The sequence below is a fragment of the Haliotis rubra genome, unplaced genomic scaffold (assembly GCF_003918875.1).
Source record: "Haliotis rubra isolate DU_JTF1 unplaced genomic scaffold, ASM391887v1 Scf88, whole genome shotgun sequence".
Taxonomy (NCBI): domain Eukaryota; kingdom Metazoa; phylum Mollusca; class Gastropoda; order Lepetellida; family Haliotidae; genus Haliotis; species Haliotis rubra.
The window spans coordinates 2,222,264-2,245,346 of NW_025767612.1; the positions used below are offsets into that span (position 1 = coordinate 2,222,264).

The window sequence follows — 23,083 nt, forward strand, 5'->3', positions numbered from 1 at the left end:
ATATTGATGGAATATTGCTAAAAGCGGCGTAAATCCCAACTCACTCACGTTTATGTGCCGTGATGTATGTTCAAAACACTGACCAGTAGCTAAAATCACTCACTGGTGCCTCAGCTGTGGATCAGGAGATCTCTGTCAACCAGTATCTTAAACTTTCATTTTCAGAAACGGGATGCTATCCAGTCTAAATGATAATGAGAGAGAGAGAGTGACTTTAAATTGTTGTGCCTTGACACTCACTTGCTTTGCTCTGATGGTTTCCGGAATAGTTACTCGTAAGGGTCCAGGGAGGGACGGATAAAGCTTTTTGAGAAGTGTGTGTGTGTGTGTGTGTGTGTTCGTGTGTGTGCCTGCGTGCCTGCTTGCCTGCGCGCGCGCGTCATGATGGCGACTATCGTGATCGGGTGGTCAGGCTCGCTGACTTGGTTGACACGTCATCGTAACTGAATCACGTAGATCGATGCTCATGATGTCTATCACTAGATTTTCTGGTCTAGACTCGATTATTTACAGACAGTCGCCATATAGCTGGAATATTGAGTGCGGCGTAAAACAGCAAACAATCCACAAATGTTGTGCAAGAGGTGTCGGTGTATCGAATATGACAGAAAATTCGTTTCCTCTGCACATTGTTGGGTTGTACAGCACTATATGTACGGTTGATCATTCACAGTATGAATATTATTAATGGGCTATGTGTTATTTGTTTATAAAATGTCATATATACCATAATATGTCATATATACCTTACATACCATGTATCATTGTTATGCCCTTCCATTACATGTCGGTGGATATGAACGAATAGTGTCCTATGTACAGACTATGGTATATGCATAACAGACATTTCTGTACTTGTCTCCAGAACGAACCAGTGGTGTTGTCGTGGAATGACGCGCAAGCCGTTTTCTACTCCGTGGAGATGCAGGTGCCGAGTGGAGATTTCCATGGCAACCTGGTCGTAGAGGGCGCTACCTACCCTGTGGAGGATCACGATGTCCGACCCTACACATTCGAGGTCGACCTCTACATCAAAGACGGTAAGGCGTTTAGTACATTTCCCTTTAAACCACCCATCCACCTTCCCTTATAAATAACAAACTTACGTACAAATTACCACTTCCCCTAAAATAATCAAAATCAAGACAAAACCAAATAAAACACAACAACAAAAACAAAACAAAAACAAACTACTTCTGGTGTCAACGTGATACAGAATCAGCCATTTTGTTCGACAACTTAAACCTGTTTATATACATATAGATAATTTCATGTCAACTTTAAAGAGTTATCACAATACGTAGATCTAAAACTTCGAGGAATTACCAAACACATGAAACACGTCATAAGGTTAAACATGTCTCATATGGACAGGACACCCTCGCCTGATAGGTGCATGTCTAAAGCCAATTTGGCGGCAGGTTAATTATGTTGGGGATCAGGTGCTATGGCAGGAGCTTCCAGTTCTTCTCTCGTTCCAAGCCGGAGATGATATATGTCTTGTCATCATAAATACTTCAAATACTGATTGCTGAAATGTTAATCATTATAGGAACTGTTCATTATTGTATTTTCAATCATTCGCATGGCAGCGTGACAACACTACCGGGCAAAAGAAAGTATACACCCATGTTAGATAAGAACGAATAATCAAGAAATAGTTTGTGGATGGCGTTGTATTTGATACGGGTAGCATAAGTGTCTTTTCGAACTTCCAGGGGCGTAGCTACCAATATATAAAAAGCCCGGGCTTACGCATGATTTCTGCTAAAGATCACCATGAAAGTTGGGCAAGCCCTCAATGCTATCTATAAATATAAAGCTTTGTAACCTCTCGGGCTTACACGAAAAAATTGGCTTGCCACGCGCCTGACTTCGGTTTGCAGTATTTTCGTGGACTGTTTTCAGCCCAGAGTAACGTTGTAATTTTTCGTCAAATACAGCTTTCAAGTATACATTGTATACCTTTTAATCCAGCAGTGAAGTAGCCACTGAGCTAATAGATCCACGATATAACTACGGTTATAAAGATTTATCACAGTTCAATTCAAGGGATAAAGAGAATGGCGGCTAGACTACGGAGAGTTTCCTCTAAATTTCGCCAGCTTGCATTTCCTCACCCCGGGAATAATAGGCTTTTATGGTGTTAACTACATGGCGATCCCGGCTTACATTAACAGAGGATATATTTAAAAGTCGTTAAGTTAAACCTTTTGAAATATAAAGACCAAGTGAGTACTTAGCAATCTTAGCCATGTCGATTAAAATAATTCCTACATTTGAGTAGGTAGATAGGCTTAGGTAGCGCATTTATCCAGCTTTCACTATCCCCGACAGGTACAAATAATTACATAGCGGTAATGTGGTGTTCAAATGCATTTATACGAACATTGAATCAATAATCAGCTCAGTGACTAGACCTGGGTCCCTGGGCGATATTTGATCACCAAGGAATAATCTACTCGCCATTGTACAAGTTCGCCCTGAAACCTCAGTTCATTAACGGTACATACAACCTAATTAGAATATCAATGGGCGCTGATTACGTGACACCGTTTTACCAATCCGATTCCGTTTCCTGTACTGAGCAGTGGTACTTTTACAGCAACCGGCAAGCACATGCCGTGACGACAGGCGGTAATTTGTAAACAATCTATTTGCCGTGGCTCGATCACAAATAGCTGAGCTATCTCATACAATCGCTGTGGAAGGAAGGTAAGGCTTGTTGCGAAAAAACGTAATAGTTCATTTGTAAAGTGTGTGTTATGGTATCACTCTGGTGTCATTGTGGAAACATCGCGTATATGCGCGTAACTCGCGTGTTGGAACTTGCTTAGTTACAACATGTCGGCGAGGTGGACAGTGGTCGGGTTTACTTAAATGTCAGATTGAACTTAGCACGGACGTGGTCACGTACAGTGGTCAGTAAGATGAAACGGAGAGGTATTTTTGTGTGCATGCTTGTGTTTGAAATATTAATCAGGTTACACGTTCGTTACGCTAACACTTCTTGTGATCGATAAGTTCGATTTGTGCAGCTATTTATATCTGCCTATCTCAGTAAAGATAACCCACTGTATTGTACATAACAAGAGTGGAAATTGAAAATGGCCAGGGATTTTAAGATACCCAGCGTCTACGGTGTAATGAATTAACTATATCTTTGAGGTTTGCTGCAGGAGCATTATTTTAATCTAGGAACAGACTTAATATTTTATTGCCTACATTGAAATTATGGAGAAAACCAGACCCTTTACTTAAACCTTTTTTCAAGCTCTGTTCAATGACATGAAAATCTCTAAACTTATGATATTTCAAAATATACTTATTTCCCCTATTTGAAATTTTAACTGCTCTTTAGCATGATGTTTGTGAAATTAATTTTTTAGCTCTTATTGTATATTTTACTTTACAGAGAGTGGAAATATTGGCTTTAGGATATACAGAAGTAGTCTGATTGGCTACTAAGTATAATGAAATTACAACTTTTAAATAGCCATTTCATTTCTTAAGTATTATTATAAAAACATATTTACCTGTTAAGTAGACACATCTGAGGTGGTGACGAACATTTAAGTTTGTCCTGGTTTGGTGGAACCAAATAATACTTTGGTAAAATACTCTCTCTTCAACCTGTATAGAAACACAGATTGTGTTCTGATTCTGTTACTGATTATATGCAATATGGACCAAATCTTAAATATATCAAAATGCATTCTGAATTCCAGACATTATTGAAGATGTGGTCAAGGCAAATGAAACACAATTAGTAGAAGCAAAGTTTCAAGAACATCTCCAAGCCAAACACATAGACACGTACCGAGATATTAACACAGATCTTGCAGGACTGCCCAAGATGGATGGTGGTGCAGAGAATGGTATCCATGTGACCTCCAAATATGAAGATCTAGTCCGTCAACAGATGCTGCACAAGGAGTCTTTGGATACTAGCTTGGAGCATGAAGTCAACATGACATTGAAATCAGAACTTTCAAATTCATTAAATGGTTCAGTTCGGCATACACCAATTGGGGATGTGGCGACTGAACACTATGTAGACAATGAGGACACGGTGCTCAGTAACCATAGCAACCATGGCTCAGTTCATGGATCGTCTCAAGGATCTGCCAGACAAACTCTGCAGTGGGATGCAACAGACGGAGGCAAGCCCAGTATTCTCGATGAGCTGGATATGGCTTCAGACAGGTCTCATCATAGTTCAGCAAGACAAACTCCACAAAGTAATGCAGCTGAGGATATTCTGAGAAACAGCTACTCTAAGCCTTCTTCGCGACCAGGTAGTGAACATTCTGGTAGTTACCACAGTTCGAACAGACATACTCCAACTGCGGGCGACATGCTCAGCGGAGAGGTGTACCAGTCAGGGGGAAGGTCAGGGTCACAGTCCTTAGAAGGTTCACTGCGGCAGACACCAGTTGACGTCAGCAGCAGACCACCATCCAATCAGGGTTCACTTCATGGGTCTTCCCACACACCTTTGACTGAAGCTGTGGATGATATTCTGGAGAGATATTCAAGAGGATCGAACCGAAGTAAAACTGAATCTATTGAGGATGTTCTTGAAAGCCCTTCTCGATCAGCTCACAGCTCTGTCAGGCACACACCACAGAGGGATTTATTGAAAGAAGACCTCAGTTTGCCAGGTTCTCAAAGGCAGACGCCACAGAACGAAGCCATCCTAGAATCCTTCAGAAGCAGTCATGAAAGACTTTATGGAAGTCAGGAGATTCGAGGCAGCACTGAAATCTCAGTTCGACCTGGCAGCGCTGGTGGGAGTCAACACAGTGGTTCCAGCAGACCACACAGCATCACAAGTGAACAGGAGCTGTCGCAGTACCTCGACTACCCACGAGGTGACTTAGGGCCGAGAAGAGCAGCATCACTAACAGGACTGCACCAGAGTGACCCACTGCTGCCACCGATATTGCAGGATCGCCCCGGGAGTACATCCAGCATGCCGCCCCTCTCCACACAGGCCCTGGACAGACACCTCTCCACTCCAGACAATCACATCCGGCTTCCTGCAGGAGGGGCTTCTCCTCATATCAGAAGTCCTCTTGTCACGACAAGGTCAGGGTCTGCTTCCAGAGCAAGTAGCAGAACTGTTACGCCTGCATCTGTGTCAGGTGCCCTGACAGAGAATGGATTCAGAGAGGCAAGTATTCTGTTTTCTGTGATGGAATGTGGTTCAGATCTGTTTGGGTTGACTGGAGAATATATTGTGTATATGATATTTTACTTAGTACATTGTAACATGTTGTAATGTGGCAGATGAATGTTCAAGCTCAGTTTGTAAAATAATATTTAGTTGTCCATGATTATGCATCATTAGAGATAAGGGTGTTAAGAAAACAAGCTGATTGTTGTCAACAGAGGTTGAAAAGACTTGCAGAGTCTTTCAAACAGATGGAGAATGATAGAATTTACATTTGTCTGTAAATGCTGAATTTTGTATAAAACATTAACAGGCTTAGACTTGGACTCAAACTAAATATTTCATCCACGGAACATTGTGTCTAACTATGACACTGCTGTAGCCTAAACTGAACTCTTCTTGAAAATTAATGATGAATTTGTCGCTGGGATAGGATGCCAAGAAGGTTGATGACTACGAGGACGCGATAGTGAATCTACAGAAGCTCCTGAGCAGCCGCGAGAAGGAGGTGCACCAGCTGACAGAGCAGGTGCAAGATCTTAAGGACATCAACCGATCTTTGATGGAGGAACTAGAACACACCAAGGGTAACTTGGAACAGAGCAGCAGCAGCAGGGAGGTGAGAGCGTTGTGCCACTTCGGTCAAACAGGCATCTGATGGTTGGTCCTCTTTGGAAGGTTGGAGCCAGAATGGGTTGCTGGCAGCTAATGCTTGTAGTAGGGGCTGGTAAAAGTGAGAATATAATAGGGTTTTATCTACAAGTAAATTCTGTATGTGTAAATATAGATGTCAACAATAATATATTCACTGATGCTTGTGTTTCAGTATGAGAAGAAGTACAATCAACTGCTGAGTGAGAAGGAGATTCTAGCTGTGGAGGTGGTCAAACTACAGGACCAACTGACCATTATGGGGGCAAAGGGGAACTCAGTTGGCATCGACAACTACTCCCCCAACAACCCTTTGGCGCTACAACGAAAGATTGGTAGGAAGTGTTTTATTGTTCTGTGTAATTTTTGGGAGTAGTTGCAGAAATTCTGCCAGAATATGGCCATAAGGCATGCTTTAAAAGTTGGACCTATATCAACAAATTTGCCCAAAATGGTTTTCTACCCTTGGGGAAGGTCATGCAGACATTAGGGGAAGGTCATTTTGTTCAGTACATTGGTATGTCAAAAACCTCTTGACACCCTTGAAATTATACCATAAATGATTGATGTGATTATTGTCATGTGTGTTTTTCAGTTACAGACCACTGACTAATAAACACCTTCAGACAAAGGTGTGGTCCTTGGCAAATACACATCACATCACATATTCATGCCTTTCCTCACAACATACTCAAATATCTTTGACACATCCATCAAGAATGCCAAAACCAAAGGTGATGTCTTATTTCAGATGACCTTGAAGGTCATATCCAGGACATGCAGGAGGCAAATGAAACGGCGATGTTGCAGTTGACGAAGTCGGAGAAACGTGTGAAGGAGCTGCTGCAGGAGAACGAGTCCCTGAGGAAGAATCCAGTCCACTCCTTCCATGATCTGGAGCAGGACAACCGGCGTCTCCAGGAGAAGGTACAGGTGACTGATGTGGTTAATGTGAGTGTAGGTTTAATGCCACTGTTAACAGTATTCCAGCTATGTCATGGCATGATTATTTGAGGGGCGGTTTGGGTAGCCTAGTGATTAAAGCGTGATATTGCTGGAATATTGCTAAAAGTGGCGTAAAACCATACTCACTCACTTCATCAAGCCTGCTTGATGTGAGAGGAAAGATTGATGTGATTCATGGCTCATATGTTAACAACTCTCGTGAAATTCATGGGCATGGATATGGTGCTGACAAGCCAGAGTGCGTGAGTGAGTTAGTTTTATGTCGCACTCAACAATATTCCAGCTATATAGCGGCAGTCTGTAAATAATCGAGTATGGGCCAGACAATCCAGTGATTAACAGCATGAGCATCTATCTACAGAATTGGGATACGATGACATGTGTCGACCAAGTCAGCGATCCTGACCACCAGATCCTGTTAGTCACCTCTTACGACAACACAAACCTGAAAACATTAACATGCAAACCAGGTTTTGTACCCACAGTCATAGGTTTCTTAGGTGCCCAAGGAATGCAGCTGTGCACAGCAAATTGTGGTGCTTAAGTGAATGTGTTGCTTGTGCCCTGGCTAATAAAATTTCTATGTTTCTGCTGTCAGCTTCATCAAAAGAGACACTAATGGTCCCAAATTACAAATTATCTGCAGATATCTCGACTGGGTGATGGAGAAGGGGATTATAGATCCAGAATAGAGATGCAGCAACTCAAGGATGACCTCCGGGCATTACGGGATCGTAACTACCAGCTGAACGAGGAGAATATACGCTTGAAGGAAGGATCAGATGTTAGAAGAGGCATGCGTCCAGGAGATCTGTCTTACAATCGCGATATCAAAATTTCGAGGGAAACTACTCTAAGAGCAGGTATGAACAGGTTCAGAGGAAATTTTTCCTTTCATCTTTGATTTTGATTTGCTATTATCGATTCATGATGTCTGTGAAGGGACTTGCAAATGGAGATCATGAAGTGAATTTTAACTGTTTGCAGATGACCATTTGAGACGACCAAGTTCAAGGACACCAGAAAAAGTTCCTCTTACAAGAGACAATGTTTCCTCGCTTGAAAGAAGCTTTGGGTCTGACAAAGAGTCCAGGGATTATAAATATACCCGCAGTGGACGAATAGACGGAACATATCTTGATAATTACAAAACAGGCAAAGGGTCATCAGTGGGTCTTGAAAGGTCAAGGTCAGAGCAAGAAATTGAGACTCGCCCAAATAGGTCACTTCCTGATGGACAGGTAGCAGAGAAACTAGTCACAGACTCTGGTAAATATAGTCGTCATTATGAACGAACTCGATTAGAGAGGGAGCAGTTGTCACGTGATATTTACTCATCAGATCGGAGTAAAGAGCGTGATCGAAGAGAACACAGCCATCTTGAGAACCAGAGGCCTTTGGGAGGATCACAGCTTGATTCAAGAGGTAGGTCTCTGTGTGGATTGGGTTAGTTTACACCTCTTGTAAAGCGTAAGACGCCATTATAAGTTTGTACTTATTATGCATTGCTGATCAAAAACAAGTAGTTTATGCTGTCTGATAGTAATAATGATTGACATGATATAAACATGATTACAAAACACCATTGCTGTCCCTCCATTTCAAATAATCTAAGTTTATCTTACATGTTTTTCGTTTTGTTATATTTTTGTAATTGATTGAAAGAATAATTTGCTTTTGACTATACAACTGTGTGTACCCAGTCATGTGACTACAGGGATAGAAATATTTTTTTTCCAAGTGTGCCTTAGGGCACCAGACAAATATTTTAGGTGTGCCTTTCAGAAATTGAGTATGCCCACATGTTTTTAGAATAAATGACAATGATGATGATCATTTGAAATTTATTGTTCAATAAAAAAATGGGTTTATGAGCATTCAAATATGTATGGTATTCTTTAATTTGGAAAAAAATAATTGTTTTGGGGATTAAATGACTAAATGTGAGTTATGTCACCGAAAAATCAGGCGTGTCAAAAGGGCACCGAGAACATTTTTTAGCCGTGCCATTTCAATATTTGCCGTGCCATGGCACACTAACATATGGGGTATTTCGAACCCTGGACTAATAACCTTCTAGCACCTCACAGGCAGCTTGGGTTATCCAGGGTAGTAATAATCAGATTATATTTGTCAGTGCTATGAGCATTCACCTAGTGAATGGAGCTTAGTGCATTAGAAAGTAGTGCTTTTGTCTGAAATCAGTCATAGTTGTTTGGGACTTCAATGTATAAACCTTTTGTTGTGGTCCCCCTGTAGTAATCTACAAGCTGGTGCGAGAACGCATGCAGAGTCCATGGAGTAGTGCCTCACTCCGCCCTGATTATACCACCCTTGTCACCCCACTGGGTCGGACCTCACCCCCGGGGTACAGTGCCACTGACACCCCCAGGGACAGTATCCTCACCCCCTCAGTTCCCCAGTTGGAGGGTAGGTGGAGACACGGGTGTCACACACATACAGACTCTGTCCTCTCAACACACTACACCTGGCCTCACCTGGATGTGTTGGGAATTCACCCACACTGGAATCAGCAGTAAGAGATATTGAAGTGACATATAATTGCTGTACACTGTTATATTACCACACTGATTTAATTTAATGCCAAGTGAGGAAAGAGCCATAAATAATCTTTTTGATGAAGAAAATATGATTTAGATGCACATTCATTTGAAACATCCTAATCACAAAAGAAGGGGCCTGGAGCACCAGAAATGGACTTCACACATTGTACCCATGTGGGGAATCAAATTCTAGCCTTCGGCTTGACAAGCGCACGCTTTAACCAGTGGGCTATCCCCCCGGCCCTATTTATTGCAAGAGGGAGGGGGTGCAAGATTGGCCTTGGGACTGTCATAATTTGATATTGTTTTTACACCCCCAATAAATGTGACACTCTCCATTATCCCTATAATATGTATCAGTCTCTTAACGTTAAAATTTATCATAAATGGTTATTTGAAATAACCCAACTTTATTAAATTTGTTCATGCCTCTTCCAATAAAGTTGTAATCAATTTGCCGTCTCCTTCTTGCTGTCATTTATTCATGTTTTGCAGTATTTACACACATACATCTTTTAAAAAACCGATTAGACACTAGGTAAAACAGTTGCGGAAATGATAACACCATGGTCATATACCGTGGACTAGAACCCCAGTGACGAGAGGAGACAGGGCCAGGTGCAGTGAGTGAGGGATAGCTGTCTGTATGTCTGTAACTCTGTGTGTTGTCTCTGCTCTATGCCAGGCTTATCTCCCCTTCTGTCTGTCTGTGTGTACTTCCTGATCTACTGGTCACTAATGGTGGATGGTTATGTAAATCTGCCTGTGTAATCTTGGATTGTCATATTCTGTGCTATGTACAGCTCGCTTGATTGTTTGTCAATATCTGTATTATATATTCTTGATGGAGAGTGCCCTTGTAATGATATTTCTGATATCTCTGTCGGTGAAACTATCTCTTACATGCATGAATGTTAACTCTAACTGTGTTGATGATCTTTATACTCGCTGATATATCCTCTTGCAATATTCACTCACTCACTCTATTTTTGAACTTTTGAAAGGAATATTCTGAGTGCCTAGGTGATAGTAGGACTATATTTCACATCCTCGAATATCCAGCTTGTTCCGTATGCCCATTCTGTTCCATATATCTCAAACCAATATGCAACCTTGCCAGTGTGTATAAGAGCCACTGGCCCTCTAGCCTGTGGCTAGTAAAAATCCTGTCGGGCCCAATTGGCTAGTGAATTCTCATTGGGTCATTTTTGAAATATATCACTCTCTCCGACTTGTTAAGTTATAATACACTTTTAAATCATGCAAGATTATGGCCTTATAAATGATGGTATTTTACCTTTTTTGTAATATTTTTCTTAGTTCCTACATTAAAATTTCAGGCTAGTGAATTATTGTGAGGGCTAGTAACTTTTGGACAAAGCTAGACCGATTAGCTTGCAAAATTTAGAAACTATTTTGCACACTGAACCTTGGTATTAGTCTCCCTCACATGACCAGATGCTAGAAATACATGCCCAAACAAATTACACTGTTCTTTCACCATTAAACAAGCTAAAGCACCAAGTACTCTACTTGACTTTTGGGTGGTGTCTTAAATAAAATTAGAACATCCTGTGACAAATTGACTTACCCATCCAAGTACATGTACTCATCTTTTGCACATAAATATTGGTGATGATCTTCTGATTCTATTAATTATCTGAAGACTTGCTCGGACAAGGCTGCATGTTTAGTACAGATATATGTTAACCTCACTTGAGACGAATCAGTTTAAGATTCATTGAATCAAACTTATGAGCCTGATAAAGAAACTCAGTATATTAGAGGTAAGTGAGTGAGTGGGTATGGTTTTACGCCGTTTTAAGCAATATTCCAGCAATATCATGCTGGGGAGCACCAGGAATGGGCTTCACACATTGTACCCATATGGGGAATTGAACCTGGGTCTTTGGCGTGACAAGCGAATGCTTTAACCACTAGGCTACCCCACCGCCCCTATTAGGAATGGAGCTTGTAACATCACTTCTCCTACAAAGCTATGTAAGGAATGGGACCTGGGAATGTATCATGGTGTAGTGGAGTTAATACACTGTATTAGTGAGGCCAATCCTGAAATTCAACTGACGCTTTTTCACAGTTTGTTGTTCTCTTGGCTTATAAGGCATGTGAGGAATCTCAGTATGTACCTATCAAAAGCTATGTGTGACCTCTATGGCTTTTTATAATTGTGAGACTTGTTTTGTATGTTTGAAGTCTTTTTTGTCAGTCACATTGCTCTTTTATTTAAAATGGTCTTAAAGATCTGTGCAGACAAAGCTGTATAACAGTATGTAATCTAACCTGAAGAAAGTACAATTACAATAAATACATAATTATCAATGCAGCAAGTTTAGAATGCTATGAATTCTTCAGCGTCTACTGTTAAGCATTTATATTTACGTTTTTTAGTATTACTTTTAATTATTCTTGCCACTTTCTTCAAGGAGCAAACTATTTTAGATAGTAACTAAGAAAACACTATGTGATATGACCTGAACAATATTTTTGAAATTTTTTGAAACAATTCTTGACAACTTGTTTTGAGAATGTACACGTTCTTTAGGATAAATAAGTAATGAGAACAGCATTCTATGACATTAGCTTTCAGTCAGGTGAGCTCAGAATAATGGATTTTTGATGATATTGTGAAAATTGATTCAGAAATACCCATTTGTTGTTGTCAAGAAAATCTTTATGTTGATGTTGTGTGTGATTCGATTTTAGTTTGACTTTGAGATCTGTATGGACAACAATGTCATTGTTCAAATTAATACTGAAAAGATTGTCAGAATTTGAAATTTTCTTAAACATAACCATTTATATACTAGGTTGGAGAGAGGGTGGACATAAACGGACTGGGTATTTCTCTGATGTCAGGGATTCTGCAGTGCATGCTGGGAAGTCACGTGACTATGAAACTCAACTCCGCAAACAACAAAGCAGTCACGAGAACTTCTATAGTCATGAGAGATCTTATAAAGGTTAGGGGATAACACAGTATGACCCTCCCTAGGTGAAACTGTCTTAGGATATTTTTATAAAAATTAGCTTATAGCCGTGCAGGATTATATTTTTCACGGGGAGCATTTTACTATCTTCTCATCTTGCACAAATATCTGAATTTTCTAAAACTGTGTATCACATTCATTTTATGTTTTATGCACCTTTTTTGCAACACAACATTTTGTGTTCTAAATTGTTTAAAAGGTAGTGAAACTATTAGAATGTTTTTTGCATTGATTTGATTCTTTAATTGACATTTTGATGAATATTTGCTTTAAAATTTACTTCATAATATGCTATTTAATGGCTATAATGTGGAAGGCTGTTCACGAAGTTGATTTGAGGTGTTAAAATTTTGTCTGATTATTTCGGAAAATTAATATCCATGATTATTATATCTTAATCTCTATATTTATTCCTAATTATTAATATCATGATCATATCTAGACCTGCTGTGCAGCAATTATGAACTGTCAAAATACCCAAGTTAAGGAAAATAATAACTTTGAAAATATGACATATTTGAACAAAATATTGATTTTTCCCAATTTGCCTGCCAGGGTAACAAAGGTGTAGTGTGAGTTAAATGCCCAGGTATATTTCTATGCAGCTTCAGTAGGCGGAATTGTCTCCCTTAGATCCCTATGATCTGCTGCTTGTGGGTTTTAACCTGTCTTGGTTTGTCTGCACCAGACTTGTGCTTATTACATTTACAACATTTATCAGTAATTCTATTCATATCTGGTCAAACAGGGTAAAAAATAAACTTATAGATTACACTAGCTTTCAAAATATGTGTGTTACCTAGCTGCCATCTACCTGATGTAACAGGGTCAGTGAAGAAGGAACTGTAACTTGTCCTTCTTAAATGTTGCTCGTCTATGAATCATTGACATGTTATTTAATATGTATTAATGTATCATATTTAAACCCCAAACTCTTTCCTAATGCATTGTTGAAGTTTGTGAATATTTTGGTCAATAATGATGTTCCTGTCACTTGTCACAGGTGATTATGATGCACAGAGGAAGTTGTACCCAGAAGACAATGGAGAGTTAAGCGACACAGCCACTGACATACTCCTCAGCAGCGACTTCATTGACCGCAAACCTGGCAGATCACATCGGCGTCGGCGAAGACAGTCTGTGGAATCGGAATCTATGTCTTCTGCCAGTGAAGATGAACATCATGGATCTCGGAGAAGACGGTCGAAGTCTGTTGATGCTAGAGGTTGGTAGTTCTTGAAGATATTGACTTGGATGCTATAAATGTATGCAAATTGTTTTGTTTATAGGTTCAAAGTTTAGATCTTGTCAATAGAATATTTGAATGTATTTTGTCAGTGTTGGTTTGTAGTGAAATTTTTCATTTGAAAGCACTGTAAACGGAAATGGTGACCAGTTTGGGGAAAATTGGGAAACCAACTGGGAACTGGCAACCAACTGGACAAAAATCATCTTGACTTAATCATACAATGTTAGTTGTCATGCAGTCATTTCACAGATAACATATGCCTCATACGATTTAAGAGATTTGAACAATATTTGTTATTGGCTCTAAAACTGACAGACATACAGGATTTACTGTGACAAGCCAGTGCCCAAGAGACATTATCTTTTGTTTCTATCCTTATTATTAGATAAAGACGCTATCTCAGATGCATACAGCACACTGATTACAATGTTTATATCTAGACTATTAACGAATGAAGCAAAGGTTCTCTGCAGACTGTGAATTTTGTTGGGATTTTGTCCAGGTCTGGATGAATACTTGTTTCTTGTGGTTACAATGCACAACAATATCACAGGATTTTCCAAACCTCCAATTATAAATCAACCTGAAAAGGCTTAAATTCCTGGCTGTTCTTTTCTGTGCTTCACTATGCTGCTAGAAGACTTCTTCTGTTGCTAACCTAGTTTTGACATACTGGCTTCTTCTGCTCTAGTTAAACAATCTTCCCATCTCAGAGCTGATTCTGTGCTCCCCAGTCACATAAGAACAATATTTGTTTGAAAACCAGATCAAATCAGTGAATGATTAATATCCAAGTTGACAGTTACCTGATTTCATATGCTGAACAAATCTACTCATGATACCACCTGCTAAAAGTGCTTATTCAGCAACTAGACTTTGTTTCTTCTAGGTGCACACAATTTAATATATATCTGTGTAAATTTTGTACATGATCGCTGAAGAAACCATTGCCATAGCCCAAGCTGACACAGATTGAGGTTTACTTGCAATGTACACTTTTGCATAAATGTTTCTATTTTTGACCTGTGAAGATCTGGATTCGAACTGATCTTGTGTTACCCATGCTTGTCGTAAGACTGGCGATTAACGGGATCCTGACATATAGCTGTAACGAGGAAAACAACAAACAAACAAACAAAAGTAGAATTTAGTAAACTGGTCCCTAGCGAAGAATTCATCATTGAGTCTATTTTAAAGTCATTTTCCATAAAACCAACCCCCAAATAATGGCTCCTCAGGCATTGCCTTTTGGAAAAATATAATTAATAGATTAATATAGATTTATAACTTTTTTCTTAGCTGTGAAGATGTTTGCAAACTTTAGTGTCCAAATTGATTGTTAAAAATGAATCAATAGTCTTAAAGCTGAAATGAAATGCTGTGGTTTAACAGATAGTTTCTTCTCAGATGTAAATAGAACATTTTACGATAGGGATATTTTGTGATAGATATTGAAAGATAAGGATATTCTAAACTGGGACAAGTATATTATTTTAGAATAATGTTTTATTTCATTTAGATTTTCCATTTAATTTATGAAATTTGGTCCCAGATATTTTTGCATATTTTGGTTGCATTCTACTGACATCTTTGCTGTGTTTATTGTGCTGCTTCAGTGGATTTCCTAAAGGACACCGTGATCTCCTGGCTAAAGATGATGTCAGGTACACTGCCTGTGTCAGCTCTCCTTCCCTGTATCTGTTGCCCTGTAGTTTTTGTTTTCCTTAAAGAACGTATTTCCAATAATGTGTCATTAGGATCCATTAAAAAAGGTTATCATCTTCACCTCTGATGTCTGAGGGGTGTTTGCTGACTATGTCAACAAATAGTTTACTTATTGAATTAACCATAAAACTAGTATTTTGATTTAAAACAGAACTCAATATGAATCTAGTGTTTAAGATTTGTTAACATTTTAAGAATAATCATTGGGTTGGAAATTAACTGAGGAACGATCAGTCGTGAATGAGAATAAGAAATTATGCTCTGAAAGCATTATTATTCTGTATCGTTTATGTTAATCTCAAGGAATGTGAGATTTCTTCATGATGTTCGACTCTGGTCTGTAGCACAAACACCTACTAGCTAGGTGTCACTACACTATCAACAGGCCTCAAGACATTATGTGTTATCCAACTTTAGATGCATTTGTCATGTTAAGACTTTTTCTGTATCCTGTAAGAATTTAGTAAAATTAACTAATGATAACTGGAATTTGATCTCACGGTCAAATCGTAATTAAAAAACTGAAATACAAGAATGTTCAAAACCAGCTGAGTGTTTTCAGTTGTAATGTGTTGAAACCATGAAAGTAGTGCTTATTAAGTAGTACTTATCAGTAACTTATGAAATATTTGCTTTCAGGAAAGCAGTATGTAATAATTCTATCTAAGTCATCTCCAAGGAAGAGCAAACAAGAACTTTGATCTCACACATGTTTTATACAAGGATTTTTGTCAACCAGAGGTGTAAGAAAACGTATTTGCTCAACTGCTGCCTTGATCTCGTTAATCCTACCTTGCTAACCTAATGGACTGTACCTAATCTTCAGATCAAGTTCCTTAATCCCAAATCCCTAATCCATCATGTTCAGCCTAGAAACAAAATCATATTGGATCCTGAACTGAAAGGAAAATGTTGCTTTTCTAGTGGTATGTACTACTTCTCCAAGTTAAAAAATATCGTCACTTGGATTTAGCTGGGCATGAATGTAGGTTTAAAAAAATGTAGCTCAAATGTAAAGAGTAGATCAACATTAAACAGTATTTAATTCACTGTAATTTGGAATGATTTTTCTTCATATGGCTAAATGATATGATCAACACCATTGATAAGCCTTGCAATTTATTGAATATCTGGTCCCCTGTTTAAACACAAGGACATCTTATTTCAGTCAATGCTTTATTCAGATAAAACTTGAGTGTCAATACCAGTAACAAAAAGACGAGAACAGAATTGAAGTTAAAAACTATGTATGTTGTACAGTGTAGACGTAGCGTAAATTAGCAATGATAAATCTGTATGTTAATGTATACATAGGACCCATGATAATATTGTCCTTCCCTTGTTATTTTGTTTTATTCCTTGTATCGTCTGTTTTTGATGCCTTAATATATTGTGTCCTTACTACAGAATATACTGCCTGGCATTACCCTACAAACACATTCACACACACATACTTAGTGAGTGAGTGCTCTTAGTTAAAGACGCTTTTAGCAATATTCCAGCAATATCATTGCAGGAGACATCAGAAATAGGCTTCACACATTGTACCCATGTGGGGAATCACTACTGACTTTAGTTGAACACTGCCTGAAATGATTGTACCTTCCCTTCAGTAGTCTGTCTCAGAGTTTCAGAACAATACTAGTTTCCTCACAACACCCTAAAGCGTTGGCTATCACGCCAAGACCCGGGTTCGATTCCCCACATGGGCACAATGTGTGAAGCCCATTTCTGGTGTCCCCCGCCGTGATATTGCTGGAATATTGCTAAAAGCGGAGTAAAACTAAACTCAGTCAGTCAGTCAGTCACAACACCCTAAATCTAAGCATTAACCTGGCCCTCCAGTAGAGTTGACTTACTGCCTATCCTGACCCACATGGCACTGCTTGACCTTATATGTACATAAGGCTCACACTCGATATCACTAGGTAGATCTGATCATGTGATAAGTCTTCGTCAACAGTCAGTGCCTGTATACACGATAACTGGTCCACAACAGGTAGACACAGGTCTGAGGTAGATGTGACGTGGTAGCATTTGTGTTGTCGGTGTTGTGTGGGTGATTAGCGGGGCCATGTTGACTAGGATCACTGGTGCGGGTATTATGTCACAGCTTGTGTTACTAACACTGTTATTATTTTGTGATTGCTTCATGTTTGTGCATTTGTTAATTGAGCTCCTGTCTTGGTAATATCGATGTGTAGACGTGTCATATTACACATTTATTCAGAGGTAGCATGTTGCATGTCATTTAGAGGCGCCATGTTCCATGTCATTCAGAGATGTCATGTTACATGTCATTTAGAGATGTCATGTTACATGTCATTCAGAAGTGCCGTGTTCCATATCATTCAGAGATGTCATGTTACATGTTATTCAGAGTTGTCATGTTACATGTCATTCAGAAGTGGCATGTTACATGTCATTCAGAAGTGCCGTGTTCCATGTCATTCAGAGATGTCATGTCACGTCATTTAGAGGTGCCATGTTACATGTCATTCAGAGATGTCATGTTACGTGTCATTCATGAGTGTCATGTCACATGTGATTTAGAGGTGTCATGTTACATGCCATTCAGGAATGTCATGTTACATGTCATTCAGGAATGTCATGCTTCATGTCATTCAGAGGTGTCACTGCATGTCATTCAGAGGTGTCATGTTACGTATCATTCAGAAGTGCCATATTACGTGTCATGCAGCGGTGTCATGTTGCGTGTCATTCGGAGGTGTCATGTTGCATGTCATTCGGAGGTGTCATGTTGCATGTCATTTAGGTGTACTGTTGCATGTCATTCATGAGTGCCATGTTATGTGTCATTCAGATGTGCCATTTTCCATGTCATTCAGAGATGTCATGTTACATGTCATTCATGAGTGTCATTCAGAGATGCCATGTTCCAAGTCATGCAGAGGTGTCATGCTACATGTCATGCAGAGGTGTCATGGTACATGTCATTCAGAGGTGTAATGTTACTTGCTCATGTAATAATTTCTTTATTATCCATTTTATTTATGTACGTTTGTAGAGTAGGGTAAGCAAGTGTGACTGCCCTGTATATTGACGTCACATTCAATTGTTTAGTGACGTCACAGACGATGAAATACAGAAACAGTGGTTGCTAGGCAAAAGTGTTATGTACACATGTGCACATATTGAAAATGACTTATGTTCCACCATATGGATAATAATAATTATATCAGACTGTGTGGAACACATTAAGCCTGCTAAACTGAATAACCTACCCCTTGATCTAGGTGTTATTTTCAGCGTGTTAGTCTTTAAATAATACCAGAGCCCATACACCAAGGGACAGGCTACAACTGTAGATTTCTCGTTGATGTCAACTGATGCATCAAGACGCCATAATACAGTATGATAATAATATTAATATTAATACGCTGATCTTACCATACAGTAAAAACATTTTACTCAATCTTATCTTACTCAGATAGGAGGCTAGGGTCCCAGAGCGTTTTTATCCTTGTTCTGTCAGAACCATACGATTACCAGGATTCCTCATGGAGTTCACCATTTGTAAACAGCATCATTGTCTTTCACTCCCACTTTTCACGTGTAATAAAAATGATACCATGCCCATGATTTTTGCCCAAACCCCAACTCCCTCACTCATGCATCCCAGTGATCCAAATACTAAACATAGGGCTCAGTGATGGTGTTATTTCTTCCTCAGGTGACTGGGTGGCTCGTCGTACCCCAACCGGAAGTCCCTCTCGCACAACTCCCGCCATGCAGATGAGAATCTCAGCTAGTAGTGAGAGGTTGTCCCAGAATGCACCTGCACCAAATTCTGCTGGATTCCGGAGCGTCACGCCTCAGCCGATTGCTACTCAACACAACAAGGGCATGATGGGAACTATTGTGTCACTATCAAGGTAAGACACAAATGTCATCCTCCCTTATCCAGGGAATTGTGTCTCCATTCTTCAAAACACCCTGGACCTATTCTCCATCATACCTTTGTCTTGAACCTGATTTTTATGCCAAGATACAAAAATAGCTATCTAATGAAATTACTGTCTTGAGTGGAATATATTCTGTGCTCACGTATAGGAGCAACAGATGTGATGCCATCACTTCAGACACAAAGGTAAGGTGGCAAATTAGCTCAATAATGGCACAATCAGGTGGTCAGGCTTGCTGAATTGGGTGACACATGTCATCGGTTCCCAAATGATCGATGCTCATGCTGTTGATCACTGGATTGTCTGGTCCAGACTCGATTATTTACAGACCGCCGCCATATAGCTAGAATATTGCTGAGTCACAATGGCAGGTATTAATGCCAAACTAAACTCACTCACTCATAATGGCACAGGATTATAATATCCTTGATACAGGATGGGATAAATTAGATGAAGGTTGTGTTTAAATTCTCTGACAGACATCAACTCTGACAATGATATGTTGCTCTGCTGTAGCTCTCTGACACAAGGTATGCGTCCGTTTGCCCCACGCACCCCTGGAGACATGAAACTGGATGATGTGGTCAAGTTCTCCCGTCAGGGCGGCAAGCTTAGCCAGGGGATGGTCAAGTTCATTGGTCATCTACCTGGTCGCAGTGATGTCTACCTGGGTGTGGAGCTAGATAAGGAAGGTGGGTACCTGTAAATTGTAACTGAGTCAGTGACTGTTAACATCAGTGGTATTCTAGCAAGAGTATTGATGCCTGTACATAATCTTGGCCCCGTTTCACAAAGCTACCATAGCGCTACGACTGTTGTACTACCTATACTGTAACATACAGTTACGAGTTACGACAGTCGTAGCCCTATGATAACTTTGTGAAACAGGTCCCTGAGCCTGACAAACCAGTGGTTGATGTGTGAGTAACATTCCACAACCTTTTGCTTCATGTATTCAGTCAAATAACCAAACCTAGCTGTATGATACAGTATAATATCTCTTTACAACAAGCAGTAAGTTGTTTGGGATCTATCCCAAGCTGAGTGCTCAAGGTTCTCCAAGTTCCTCCAAGATCCTCAGTTTCATGCAATGAGAAATTTCCAATTGTGTTTTGAGGTGACCTTGGCATATCTATGTTATGGAGACTCCTGGCTCCTGGAGAATTCTTGCTATATTGTTATAATGTAGGAATCCTCCAAATATTCAATTTTTAAAACGTCATGGTTTTATTTTGAAAATTCATGACTTTCACATGAATAAATTTCAGACATTTATCTGCTGAACAGGGCACTATGGTGAAGGTATATCACTAAGGTAACCCTAGTGCAATGTTAAAGAATGGGAGTTAAGGTTAAACTTAGTAAAGGTTGCTTCGTGAAAGGAGCCCCAGTTTACTAAATCTGTTTTGTTAGTGTCAAGTCCTTAAGCCAGTGGAAGTTTAACTGACTTAAGCAGACCTTGCTTGTGCATGTTTTATTATGCCATTTCAAAGACAGTCATAACTTTATTTTCTATTGTTTACAGAAGGAAAACATGATGGCACATTTGAAGCAATCCGTTATTTCAAGTGGTATGTATGCTCTCATGTTGATAGATAATATTGATTTGAGAGGTGGTACTGATAGGCACGTCCAGTCTAATGAATAGGCCATAGTATATTGTTAGACTTTCTGACCCGCAACTGTCGGCACTGTGATACACCCTTGGCCATAGTATTGTCGGTTGGTACCAGCTGATGAAGAAGATTCCCATCTTTTTGTATGCTGGATACTTTAACCTCCAGTCATACTTCTATTGAATCTTTTCACAGTTAATGTACAGGGATTTCTTGAACAGGTTATTTACGAGCAAAAATAATAACATGCCTCTTGCCTCTAAGATGAAAATTGGATACTTTATTTATTTTGACAATAAACACACTCTTTGAGCTATTGATAATATTTATTAAATTCAACAAACCTCTCAAACCTATGTAACTTCAGAAGTACTGTACCAGTTTGTTTATGCATGCTGAAAATTTCAGATGAGTAAACCTGATGTATGTGTATCCGAAAATTTGATCTCCTTTGTTTTATATACTAAGGGAAACAAAAAAGGGAACATCACTTGACTGCAGTGTTCCTGTATTTATTCTCATATTTCCTCCCATAGCGCTTTTCAAAGCTGGTGATGAAAACTGGAAAATTATTTAAGTAACACTTGAATTTTCCTGTGTTCCTATGTTTGTTTCTCTCAGTATATTTCCATTGAAATATCAGATAATGACAAAATGGAGATGCAACACATAAGATAATTGAGGCTGACGTTCAGTTTCGTATTTAATCACTCTGGTAATCCTCCAGTTACATTTCCAAAATGTACATAGTAATCAGTTTAAAATGACCAGCAACTGATTTCAGTTTGTTTTATTATCTCTGTTTGTGTTCCAGCAAACCCAACAAAGGCGTGTTTGTTGCTTTCAACAAAATAGTGATGGCATGGGCACCTTGACGACACCAACAATGTGATCGTTCTCCAACGTATTTCCCCGAACCTACAGACAACGCTAACCTCGTACATTATGGAAGCTACTGCACGACAAGATGAAACACAATATGACTGTTGTATGTGTAAATATGGATGCATAGCTGAAATAATTTGTGTGAAGGCATAAATGATTCCTATTTGTAGCCAATTACAAACAATCTGTGATATGGGGCCTCAGCGGCTTCTGTTTCTTTGCTATAATTATAGTCTATTTATAGTTGATGTATTTATTTAGTTTTAGACTTTATTTTTCCTATTTTCCTGTGCATTGCTTATTTCGATAGGAACAATTAGGTAATATATCTGAACAAAGATCGCATGAACGAAGATAAGTCGTCAGTACAAAAAATGTTTTGTTTGTGATTTTGGTTACATCCAGTACATTATATTAATACATGCATACATACTTTGAACATACTGGCAGAATAGAATGTTCGGATATCAGTTGAATTTGCATGTGTTTCGAATGAACTTCACACTTAAACAAAATGTTTGGCTGTGATTTTAATATTTAAGATTAATGTTTTACTCAGTACCTATTAAATATTATTGTGATTAACAAGTATAGATGAATCGTTAGAGTTACTTCCCTTGTTATAAGATAAGGCATGATGTGTGATCCACTATCGTTATTGATAGGGAGGGGTTACTCAGAGAGCAAAGGTCTGTTTCGCCAACATTGTTTCATTTATGTCAACATAACTCTGAATAAATACTGCGAATAAACACAAATCATACTATCGAGATTGCAGTTTGCAATTTTCATCTCATTTTAATTATAATCTGATTTGGATTTGTAAATACACCATTAATATTTATGATTATTTATTTGCTTTGTGTAATGCTGAGATGTATAGTATATGTTCTTTTAGACAAATCCGTCCAGTATTCTGCTAGTGGCACTTTCAGGCCGTACATCTGTGATGTCATGTTTTGTTGTGTTTGCATATTTTATTAAATGTACACTGACCATATATGGTGTTTATTGTCTGGAGAAGGATCTAGCCCACAAAATAATTCTAGGCCAAAATTTGAATGTAGAAACTAGTGAGTGAGTGAGTATGGTTTTACACCGGTTTTAGCAATATTCCAGGAATATCACGGCGGTGAACACCAGAAATGGGATTCACACATTGTGCCCATGTGGGGAATCGAACCGGGGTCTTCGGCGTGACGAGCAAACGCCTTAACCACGAGGCTACCCCTTCGCCCCGAATGTAGAAACTAAGCAAAAGATTACAAAAAAAGTAAAATACAATCAAAAACAAATATGAAAACACCTCTGAAATAT

At 39.1% G+C, this 23,083-nt stretch overlaps 1 protein-coding gene across 6 annotated transcripts in view; it reads left to right on the forward strand.

Annotated features, from left to right (window-relative positions):
• Positions 1–22,766, forward strand: part of LOC124263354 — a 48,012-nt gene extending 25,246 nt beyond the window's left edge. For 3 of the 6 annotated variants that reach the window (XM_046697944.1, XM_046697948.1, XM_046697946.1), the window contains exons 3-17: positions 866–1,040; positions 3,729–5,176; positions 5,610–5,795; positions 6,003–6,162; positions 6,579–6,754; positions 7,440–7,656; positions 7,781–8,218; positions 9,053–9,223; positions 12,186–12,338; positions 13,369–13,590; positions 15,231–15,278; positions 19,034–19,235; positions 19,782–19,957; positions 20,791–20,836; positions 21,696–22,766. In XM_046697944.1, the coding sequence (XP_046553900.1) occupies positions 866–1,040; positions 3,729–5,176; positions 5,610–5,795; positions 6,003–6,162; positions 6,579–6,754; positions 7,440–7,656; positions 7,781–8,218; positions 9,053–9,223; positions 12,186–12,338; positions 13,369–13,590; positions 15,231–15,278; positions 19,034–19,235; positions 19,782–19,957; positions 20,791–20,836; positions 21,696–21,756 (3,879 nt within the window). In that variant the 3' untranslated portion in view covers positions 21,757–22,766. Of the gene's footprint in view, positions 1–865; positions 1,041–2,612; positions 2,716–3,728; positions 5,177–5,609; positions 5,796–6,002; positions 6,163–6,578; positions 6,755–7,439; positions 7,657–7,780; positions 8,219–9,052; positions 9,224–12,185; positions 12,339–13,368; positions 13,591–15,230; positions 15,279–19,033; positions 19,236–19,781; positions 19,958–20,790; positions 20,837–21,695 lie in introns of those variants that run through there. The other 3 variants (XM_046697949.1, XM_046697947.1, XM_046697945.1) reach the window with 3 other exon arrangements.
• Positions 22,767–23,083: the final 317 nt, after the last annotated feature.